Consider the following 10,693-nt stretch of genomic DNA (forward strand, 5'->3'; position numbering starts at 1 on the left):
CCATCTCTCTCAGCCTGCAAAGCAATATCCAAATCTATTTTCAGATAAGTCAATTTTTGGGAGGTACGTATATTGCATTTATTGAAATTTATTGAGCTAATTAGCACCAGAGATTGATTAACCATATTTGCATTTCTTAGGTTTCCTTATTTCCTGCCATGCCTTTGTATTTCACTGGTTGCGTTGGTTGTTTTAATAAGCTGCATATGGCTACCGGTATGTAACAATCCCAGTAATATTTTGGCTTGTCTATGATTTGTTTTCTTGTAATAGATTTGTCCTTTCTTAGCCATGGCGGCCCTGCATTGTTTTTCTATTTAATAAACATATTTGCATGGGGGTGAGCTTTTGAGGGGAGTACGTGAAAGTAATGTTCGGACTTGGGAAAAAAAATCTGGGCCAGCACATAACCTAGCCGGCACGGCACGACATGAAGTATGACGGGTGGGCTCGCTTGGCACGACAAAGCGGGTTGGGCCAAGGCTATGTACCGTCCACTGCCCAACATAGTTGAGTGTTCGCACAGGGGCGCCCATGACTGGCCCGGCCAATTTTCTTTCTTTATTTTCTTCTCTCTTTGATAAATTCTTTGGATTTTTCAAATTTGGTTGAAATTTAAAAATTCCCGTTCTCAATTTTTGTTCTTAAACTACGTAAAATAGGGTTTGGCAAAAAAACTTAATTTTGCAAATATTCGTTTTTCTAGAAACAATTCTATTTTTCAAAAATATTATTTTTTTAAAAAAAGTTCATGTTTTACAAAGCATATCTATAATCTCAAACATTACTCTCTTATTTCCAGAAAATGTTCACAAGTTCAAAAAAAGTTAAGAATTTAAAATTTACAAAATTATAGAAAACTGTTTGAATTCAAAAAAACAGAAAATCCTTTTTTGTCTTTCAGAATATGTTCTTGTTTCAAAATTTCTTAACAAATTCAAAAAATATTGATGTTTTCAAATTTGTTTCATATAGTCAAAAAATGTTCAGGAATTTCTAATATTGTTCAATTTACATGTTGTTGTAATTTTGAAAAAAACTCGTGTTTTCTATTTAGTTTCTTTAAAAGGTTCAAAAGTACAGGAAATGTTTAGGTTTTACAAAAAATGTCTAGAAATTTCAATTTTTGTTCACAATTTCAAAGTAACTCATTTTAAAAAAGTCAAAACTGCAAAAAAAAAAACTAGATAAAAAACCGTGCGCTATAGCAGATCAAACATCTATAGTAGTTGCGAATAGCTACAATACCCATTGCTACAACATAAAGCGCATCCTAGATGTTCCATGGTTGGGCCTGCACAGCGCAGAAATACCTTGATTGACATGCCGTGTTTCTGATTCCAAGTCCAACATGGACACCTACCGTGTGTACTCCATTAGAGCATCCATCGTCCCCTATACACCCGTGGGCGTGTCCACAAACAGCGCCAGGCAGCCCCTTATTTTGCCTGCCGGACACCTCAAATGCGGACCATCAAATCCATACAATCCATGCATGTAAATCATACGACACAAATTCATCACAATTCAACAGATTAAAACAAATACAACAAAGCAAAAATAAATCATAGTTAAACACTTCAAAAATACCAAATTGAAATCAAAGTCTAAGTGTGACGGATCACTCGCCAGACGCCATCCATGTCGCCTGCTTCACGGCCATCCTTGCCTCCTCCGCCAGCATCCTTGCCGCATGCTCCACTTAGATCCTTGCCTCTTGTTTTGGTGCTGCAATAGCCTCCCTCGCTGCCTTGTACTCCCTTCGTTTGTTGATCCCCTTCTTCAGCCCCACTAGCCACTTTGCATGCTCATCCAAGAGACTTTCGTCTGCCAACATAAATCTTCACCTCATCCGCTCTCGTGCGATTTGCAAGCCCACCTTCCCAACCCCCATTTAATCGGCAAATCTTTCTTCTCCAACTCGATCTTCTCCCTCTAATTTTCTAGCTTCATGGTCGCCCTCTCCCGAAATCAATCCATATTCTCCTTTTGTGATTGAACATGATCTTGTACCTCTTCTCTTTCTTATTCTCCCTTACAGAAAAATGCTTGTCCAAGTGGAGGACATTTTTGTAGGTGCGGCTTCACGAGAGGCCCTCACCTTCTCTCACTTATTTCCCATCACTTGTCGGTTATCCTTGGGCATGGCCACTCCTCTTCCGTTCTCCCCTCTAACCCAAGTGATTGGTGAGAGCTTGATCCATCATTCTTCATCCAGCCAGCCTTGATATGGGCCACAAGTTGTGTCCACTTTGATTTGCCATTCAATGCAGCCAGCAATGGCAAAACCTAATGGCTTTTTCTCCGTCTCTTGATACATAGTATCCGCCACCACCATCTAGCAAAAAGTGCATGTATAACGATAATAATGCAACAAAAAAACACGCAATTCAAATGATGACAAAATTATGTGAGTATTCTTACATGAGTGGACACTCATATCCCAGTTCGAGGGCGGATAGGGACTTGTGCATTGTAGTCGACGTACTTGTTAACTTCCCCTTGAATGACCCCCCATCGATGTTGGAGAGATGCCACATTGCAGGTGGTCATGGTAGGATGCGGCTACACATAGTGTTTGCTCGTGATATTGCTTGTGGATCTTCTCGCAATACCTATTACCCTTTTGCTCCATGCCACATATGGGGTCCATGGTTGTGGCCAACCATGCTTTAACCAACAAGATATCCTTTGAAAGTTGTGAATACCATAGATCTAGCCTTGGTTGTCTTTCCCTTTTCTTCTTTGTATTGGGGTTTGATGTGCCGCCAACTTCAAACATAGGACAAGTTGGATCCCCCAACTCATACTTCGTTTGGGTTGGTTCATGGTTATCATTGATCATGTCCGACATGATGAATTCCTACAATTATAAGGGTTTCGAATGAACTAAGGGGATATGCAAAACATTGGTCATCACATATGCAATATTGATGGGAAGAGGAGCAAAATAAATGTACTGGGTCCTGTTGTGTCATCCAGTCGAACATGACATGGACAACCGGGGTGCCGTCACTGCCCAGAACTGTTTGCGACCAATGAGCGGCGATGAGTCGCGGACGTCCCCCGGAGTCCTCTATGTTGCCAGGAAACTCTTCTGAATTTTCCCTCGTCTGCTCGTCTCCTCTATCCGAACCGGGTCGGAGGCGGCCACTGTTGTCGGCGGCTGGATGGAAGGGGTTCGAGGGGACGAGCGTGGATGGGGCGGGGGCAGGGGGAAGCTTCCCTCTCGCGCTGTCTCCACCACCGATCCCTACAGGTGTCATTCTCCCGCTTGCAAGATGGAGCCAAGGATAGGACAACCACAGACGATGCGGATAGAACCTCCGTGGACGCGGTGGAGCACGGGCTTGATGACATCTAGGGCGGCGAACAAGGGATAGAGGCGAAGATGGGGGGCACCACTAGTGGAGCAAAAGCACCACATGAGTTGTTTTTGTTGATCGCGTGATGGTGGATCTTGATCTTTGACGTCAACGGCTTCGCCTGGGGTCCTACAATCTCCCTAAGTCGTGCTAGGGCTGTAGCTTCAACATCAAGGTGAGCTGGGTCCCCTACAGGCTACAGCTGTCGTAGTCATCCATAGGCCATACTATCCTTGCCCCAACGACCTTGCTGAAACCTCCCATCTTTGCCATCGTACGTGCAACGTGTCCTTGCTAAAACCCCTGTCCACGGTTTACATGAGAGTTAAGCTCATAAAATAACTGTTCAGGTTTCAGCCCTTGATGGTAAATGAGATGCATATCTCTTTTGCAGTTGGTTTTCCGATGGCTAAAATTTGGTTAAAAATTAAACCACTGCACTCTTTCCAAATGCTCTAGGAAGCGCTCACAACCATCTCACTAAGAAACTATCCATTGGAAATTGTGTTTCATGTATCAGAAAATTGTGTTTCTTCTCAGAAAGAAAACTGGAGATTGGTCAATTTCTTGTGTCCAACACTTGGAGCCGGAAAGTCAATTTGGCTCCTGGGAGCACATGCTCCCGGGGCCAAAAAAGGAAAAAAATTCAAGACAAAATTTTTATGTGTACCTAGTCACATCCAAATGCTACCTACAAATTTTGAGGCAAAAAGATTAACCATTTTGGTTTGCGGAAAAAAATGAACACCAAAAGTATCCCAAAATGTCACCCCTATTTTGTATTTCTGCCGACGAAACATCGCCGCTCCATTTCACATGAAATTGCCATGCCTGTTTGCGAAACTAATGCAATCATCTACAATAAGTTTCAGAATTTTTTGAAAACATTTAACACATATTTTTGCATTACTGTTCACCCGGGAGCATATGCTCCCGAGAGCCAAAACGCCAGCCCCGTTAAATTAGTGAGGTTCCTAACTTCAAGGTTTCTCACTTTAGGGAGCTCACATTTATATCTTTACTTCCATTGGCAAGCCAACATTTGTATTGTGGATCCTCTTTATAAAGAACATAGAGAATAAATAACGATCCTTCGAAAAGTTGGAGGGTTCTGTATGATTCTAACTATAGTTGCGGGAGGAAAAAAAATAACCTTTGTATTTCGCCTAGTGATGAGAAGCGTATGGGGAACTAATACTTCATTTTGAAAAGGAGGATTGAAACCCCGGCCTATGCATCATTTGATGCACACAACCATCTTTATTATGAGCGGACAAATATGTGTTGATCAAAGGAATCAACCATCTACATGGCTATGTGTGTGTGTGTGTGTGTGTGCGTGTGTGCGCGCGCGCGTGTGCGTGTGCGTGTGCGTGTGCGTGTGTGCGTGTTTCAAAACATACCAACTTTATCAACTTACTTTCCAGGAGACTCTTCATATGCATAAAAACTTGCGAAGAGAAGTAGAAATGGTTGATGACTCAAGTTCGATTCCCAGTGGAGAAGCATATACGAATTCAGAGAAGAGCCTATATCGGAACTGTCCATTGATGTCCTCTATAATTGCCTATTGTGTTTTCACCCTTCATGACACGGCATACAGCGAGGTAAACCATATAGTACAATGATGTCTGTGAAAATCCATTGTTCTTACAACTATGTACATAGCTATTAAGAATCAATGGAAGGAAAATTAATGGTGAAATATTAGATTAAGCTCCATGTGGCCAGAGAAGTACTTATGACCTTTTCTGTATCAGATACTTGCCTTGTGGGCTGTAAGTGACAAAAGCTACGGTGGACTAAGCTTGGCATCTAAAGATGTCGGTCAAATTCTTGCGGTTTCAGGTATAACCGTACGACTCCCTCCATCCTATAATATAAGAGCGTTTTTCTTTACACTAGTGTCTTGTCAAAAACGCTCTTATATTACGGAACGGAGGGATTAGTAAATTATCGAGCATTTTCCATTGATCTTTTGTGAATCACCCGACTTATGTAGATGAGTCAAATACAAATGCCATATAATACGGAGTATATCAATAATTAATCTAGTTATGGTATGTGCATACAAAACATGTGGAGGTCCCTTTTGGGGAACTTTTTGTTCTCCATAATTTGTATGTACGTGTTTGGATGCGTGGATCCTTGTGATCAGTAATTTTGAGATCAATTTGATCAGTAATTTCACTAAATAAATGAGCTATGCGATACAAGAAATTGCAATGATGTATGCATTTTTTAGTCAATTTCATAGTTAAACGTCAGCTCACAATTCAAAGCGGCGTTCATATTAGGAAAGAAAGATATGTTATTAAGTGTTCTTACCTAATTAGGCATCGTTTTTAATTATAATGTTTTAATAAACCATTTGTAGTACCAACCCTCACTAGATTACTGTAAACAACTTGCCGCGTATAAATGATTGATTTTTTTTAATATCAGATTTATTTTTATTTCAGGTGCTGGTCTTCTTGCGTACCAACTGCTGGTTTACAGACATGTTCATAAATATCTCGGATCCATCGTATCATCCCGCATTGCAGCTGTAATTAACTGAACCATCTCCAACAGAACTGAAATAATTCTTATATATCCATCATTTATATATCGATGTGTCATTTTCAGGCTCTGTCCATACCTCTTCTTGCTGCTTACCCGTTCATGTCACAACTATCAGGGACTAGATTTGGGTTAGCTATTTATTTTGCCACAATTTTAAAGGGTACTTTGGCGGTAAGTATAAGAACGTACTCATCAGAAATGTTATCTCCCTATTTCGTAGTGACTCTACTAGGCATATTGCTGACATGACATAGCATTATAATGGAAAAAAGAGCATACTAGGATTATATCATATCATGATGTATCGTAATGAATGAGATGTTAATATCGGTCACACACAAAAAAAAGTTATCATAAATTTCAATTTATTGTACAATGCACTACCAGGATGGTACCATACGTACTAACCTATGATGCTATCCACTGCAAGAGATCTTTCAACATTTAGTAAAATTTCTCGAATTAATGATGTCTTGCAAGAGTCTCCGCATTTCTCACCCAATTTATAAGGGGCTGGGATTTTGTTGTCTTGTCCAATAAACGGCCAGTTTGTATCCGCTGGTTCTTCGTGCTCGTGGTTCTCGTGCGGGCTTGTGCTCGTACCGACGATAGCACATGCCCCGCAAAAAAAGTGAGAGCTGGTTAAGGGTGACCACTGCCAAACAAAATTAACTAGTATACTTAGTCATGCAGTTCGTAAAAAGATCGCTATCACAGAATATTACTGCTATCACAATTGGACACACAAATGAGTACGTAACACTGCACTGATAGACGCATATCCATCCAGTTAATAGTACATCAAAACCACACAAATCACAACATGCACTAGAATCTATAGATGCACAGTACTATCCCAAAAAGCCGACTCAGAGCGCCAGTACGCCACCTTGGAAGAGCCGGGCAGACAGAGAAAGTCCAACTCGTCTGCACAACTGAGACGCTGGAGCTGTAGGCCGGGGAAACGACCTCCGCCACCATATTTCTTGGGTTCACACGGCGTACACAAGCCCCCACACATGACGGCATCGTTGTTACCAGCGCTAGCCCACAGTCCGCCAAAGCTTAGGCGCTGTGGCCAACACATGTGAAGTAGCGGGACAAAATATGCTTCCGATATCGCACTGTACTTTGAACTAACAAACGGTACAACAGGAGAGAACATGCCAAAAGTTCAAATATGAGGTAAAATGCACAAATTTCAAGCTAAATAGGGTAAGTAGAATAATTTGTGTTAAATGGGCTAATTGCTGCCACAACCGCACAACTGGAGAGTGAGAAATAGGATCACTTGTTCAGTCCTTTAAAAGGAAAGGCAAACATAATGTGTATTTTGATTCCGAGCAATGTGATTATACGTGGATAATGGAAACCCTACAAGGTTTATATATTATGTTTGTGTCTAATGAGAATATAGCCAATTATATTGTACCCCAAGTTATTAACTGATTAGCAGTTTCTTCTAATATTTTATGAAATGACTAATCATGATACTAAAATGCATATATTTGCAACATAATTGTCCTTGAGACGAGAGGTTCAGGACCATGGTCCACCAGAACCCATGGTCGGTGCCGTTCGATCCAGCACCGGTTCCCATGTGGATCCGTGCCTAATAAGTATTCAAATTTCTTGATTTATCTTTATCATCTTCTTCCTTAGCTAGCGTGTAGCCTCCACCAGCTAGCCTTTTCTTTAAAGGATTGGTTGGTACATGTCCCTTCGTTAGATCATGAGCCTAAGGGTCGAGAATTAACTTCAAGAGCTCGGCCGGTTCAATATTAGTTTTGTGTACACTACGTAAAATATCTGTATTGAGTAGTAGAACAAAATATAGCGAAAAGAATCTTTCATGTTGTTAATTGTGCTGGTACAATTTAATGCTTTTTATCTAAAATGTGGGAGAACACGGTGGTTTGATGGCGTATTTAGTTGTTAGTTCAGAAACACATATCTTTCAGCTAGGCACAAACATGGTTTAATTTTAATTTTCCTTTTTAACAACTATAATAGAGTTGGCAAGTGGTTGCACCTGTTTTTCAGGTTATTCAACAGAATAGCTCATAATGAACATTTAATTCTAAAGCGATGTCAATGACTACAACTGGGAAGCAATGCCGTTCATTTCAATGAAGGAGAAAAACAGATTCATTTGACAAAGGAACACAATCAATTTCAAAACAAAAAATGGCAACATTAGAAATAAAAAAAGACACCTCATGTGAGGTCATACGGTTCAAACCAGATAACGATTGTGTGGATCGATGCTAGATTCATACTGTATGTCCTATGCTATCAAGCAAGCAGTCGCAATTCTAGCCTGATAAAGTGGTTGAACCCTTCCGCCAAATATTATGATGCATGATATGCACACATCTTATTGTTTGGCTGAACCATGGCTCTACGCAACATTTTTGTATCATCCTTTCTAACTTTACATCTTTGACAAATTGTCCAGACGACTATCTTAACAGGCACTTGCATTCTGCAAAACAATGCTGTGGTAAATATCAAGTCAATTCAATTACTTGGATTTTGTTTGCGCAATTATTGCTTATGGGTAGCTAATCAAGTTTACTTTAAACGACAGCCACAAAATCAAAGAGGTGCTGCAAACGGCGTATCTACAACTGCAATGTCCCTGTTCAAGGCTATCGCTCCAGCAGGAGCAGGTGCTCTGTGAGTGTTCCTTTTGAACCACCCCTTTTTATTCCAAGACAGATCGCTGTGCTAACATGTAAACTAATTAAATGCATAAAATTAATGAGGGGTTAGAAGTGTCATTTTAAGCTGAAAAGAATGACATTTTCTATCTTGGTATCTATCTTTGGAACACAAAATATAGAGCACGATTGACATGGACTTCCCGCCATGCGCAATCCTCTTGATACCATTGACCTCCATAGCTATGTTAGAACAATGCCAATTTGGATTACTAAGGCAACATGGCAACAATGTGTGCTCAGCAGTACCACACTACAGGGATCACGCTAGTTGCCGATGGCAAAAGATATGCCGACGGCTTTTTACCCTAGTGGTCAAGTTCGCACCGTCAATTATGTTCGTACCCCACTGGCATGATGGTGCGATGCCTGCAAATATGTATCATGTTGGTGTTCAGGACAGAAACCAGATAATTAGCATAATGGGATGAGGAATATCGATTGTCAATCTGATGCCAGTAGCAATCGTAAATCTTGCTAGTTTCCATACTTGCGTGTCATCATATGCAAAGGTGCTCACACCCGAGCAGTACATTGTTTGAGACGGTAACAAAGACATTAGATTGTTTGCTCCGTAACCAGTTATGTCTTGCCGATTGTTATCTCTTCCTTGTTCATTAGCTAAACATTCTAATTAGTTATACTATATATAGGTTTGCACTATTCTTACACCAGGGCACGCAATCGCAGAGTAGAAAATCTCACTTCAGTCATATCAACACTTCAATTTTAATGCTTTGGTCCGTTTCTTTATAATCTAAAGAAGGAGGAAACTTTTTTACGTCTAATTCTAATGCTTTGGTTTATTGTACCAAATCAAAAACATAGGGGCGATGCTGATGATTTGGAAGGAATCAGAGAGGATCGGTAGGTGTAGTTAGTAACTGAGTAAATGACATAATTGGACATTTTTAAGTGTCTATAATACCACCCATCATAATTGTAAGTGGAGTACCGAAGACAATCTCAGCATGAAGAATGATAACTAAGTTTGGAGCTAAATTATAACAATAGTTGTCACTATAGTAAATATATGGTACACTTCTTTATAACATGGCTGGGTGTGAGGTGCATATGCAAATAAAATTATCCATTTGGTTTAAATTTGTTCATATGCGCATGTACCACCTACAATATTTCTTATCTGGTATATTTCTATTGGCAGGTTCTCATGGGGGCAAAAGCGCCAAAATGGTTCCCTCATTCCTGGAAATTATGGACTTATGGTTTATATTCCCCTATTTTTGCAATATAAATATGTAGAAATCCCCAACTCTGACTGCTCTAGTACCGGCTCTAGAGAAACAGTTGTGTGGTGTCTTGACCACCCACAATTCTTGAGTGCCTTCCCACTCCTGGATGATCATACTTTCACAATGTGGGACAATCCAAATCATAAGCAAAACACAGACTTCTCTTGGTGGCTAGCTCTCTCTCTATTATGGCCCTGTATTGACAATTCTACTTACATACCCATGGTAGCTATTAAGCTTCCTCAAGTAAGTACTTGCAATCATTAGATCCTTCATCCCTATCGCCACCCAGTACTCTTAATCCGAAGCTAAAAATCTATTTAGAATTATTAAGTGAGCTTGACGGAGTTTCCCCATAACACCTCTTACTGACTCGAAACAATGTAAGGTCCAATGTTTTCCTAAGACTGCGCCAAACTTTGTAGGTACCCAGCAATCAACTCATACTTGATGGCTGTATACCACTTGACCTAATATAAAATGTAGAACCAAGTTTGGACAACATGTTCTCTTGTGGTTTGACCACCCACACTACTTGAGTACCTTCTAACTCTTGCGAGATCACACTCTCACAATGGGGGAGAACTCAGTTCAGCATGTACAACTACAAGCTACGTACAAGACACATACTTCTATTAGTGGCTAGTTATGTCTATTATGGTCCTCCTTTTCTCATTATACTTACAAACTCATCGTATCCACTGAGCCTCCTCAAGCCACTACAGATCCTCCATCCCAGTGCATGCCCAGTTCGCTTAATTATAAATAAGAAATATTTTGACAATAG

General features: G+C 40.4%; 1 protein-coding gene across 1 annotated transcript in view; it reads left to right on the forward strand.

Annotated features, from left to right (window-relative positions):
- The window catches only part of LOC123174771 (probable peptide/nitrate transporter At3g43790), a 13,765-nt gene extending 3,380 nt beyond the window's left edge, over window positions 1-10,385 (forward strand). The window contains exons 8-17 of the mRNA XM_044590084.1: window positions 14-63; window positions 141-216; window positions 4,793-4,972; window positions 5,126-5,213; window positions 5,828-5,913; window positions 5,994-6,101; window positions 8,389-8,433; window positions 8,521-8,609; window positions 9,819-9,879; window positions 10,332-10,385. Of these exons, the coding sequence (XP_044446019.1) occupies window positions 14-63; window positions 141-216; window positions 4,793-4,972; window positions 5,126-5,213; window positions 5,828-5,913; window positions 5,994-6,101; window positions 8,389-8,433; window positions 8,521-8,609; window positions 9,819-9,879; window positions 10,332-10,385 (837 nt within the window). The remainder of the gene's footprint in view (window positions 1-13; window positions 64-140; window positions 217-4,792; window positions 4,973-5,125; window positions 5,214-5,827; window positions 5,914-5,993; window positions 6,102-8,388; window positions 8,434-8,520; window positions 8,610-9,818; window positions 9,880-10,331) is intronic.
- The last annotated feature ends 308 nt before the right edge of the window (window positions 10,386-10,693 follow it).

This window comes from Triticum aestivum, unplaced genomic scaffold (assembly GCF_018294505.1).
Source record: "Triticum aestivum cultivar Chinese Spring unplaced genomic scaffold, IWGSC CS RefSeq v2.1 scaffold29356, whole genome shotgun sequence".
In the NCBI taxonomy this organism is placed as follows: domain Eukaryota; kingdom Viridiplantae; phylum Streptophyta; class Magnoliopsida; order Poales; family Poaceae; genus Triticum; species Triticum aestivum.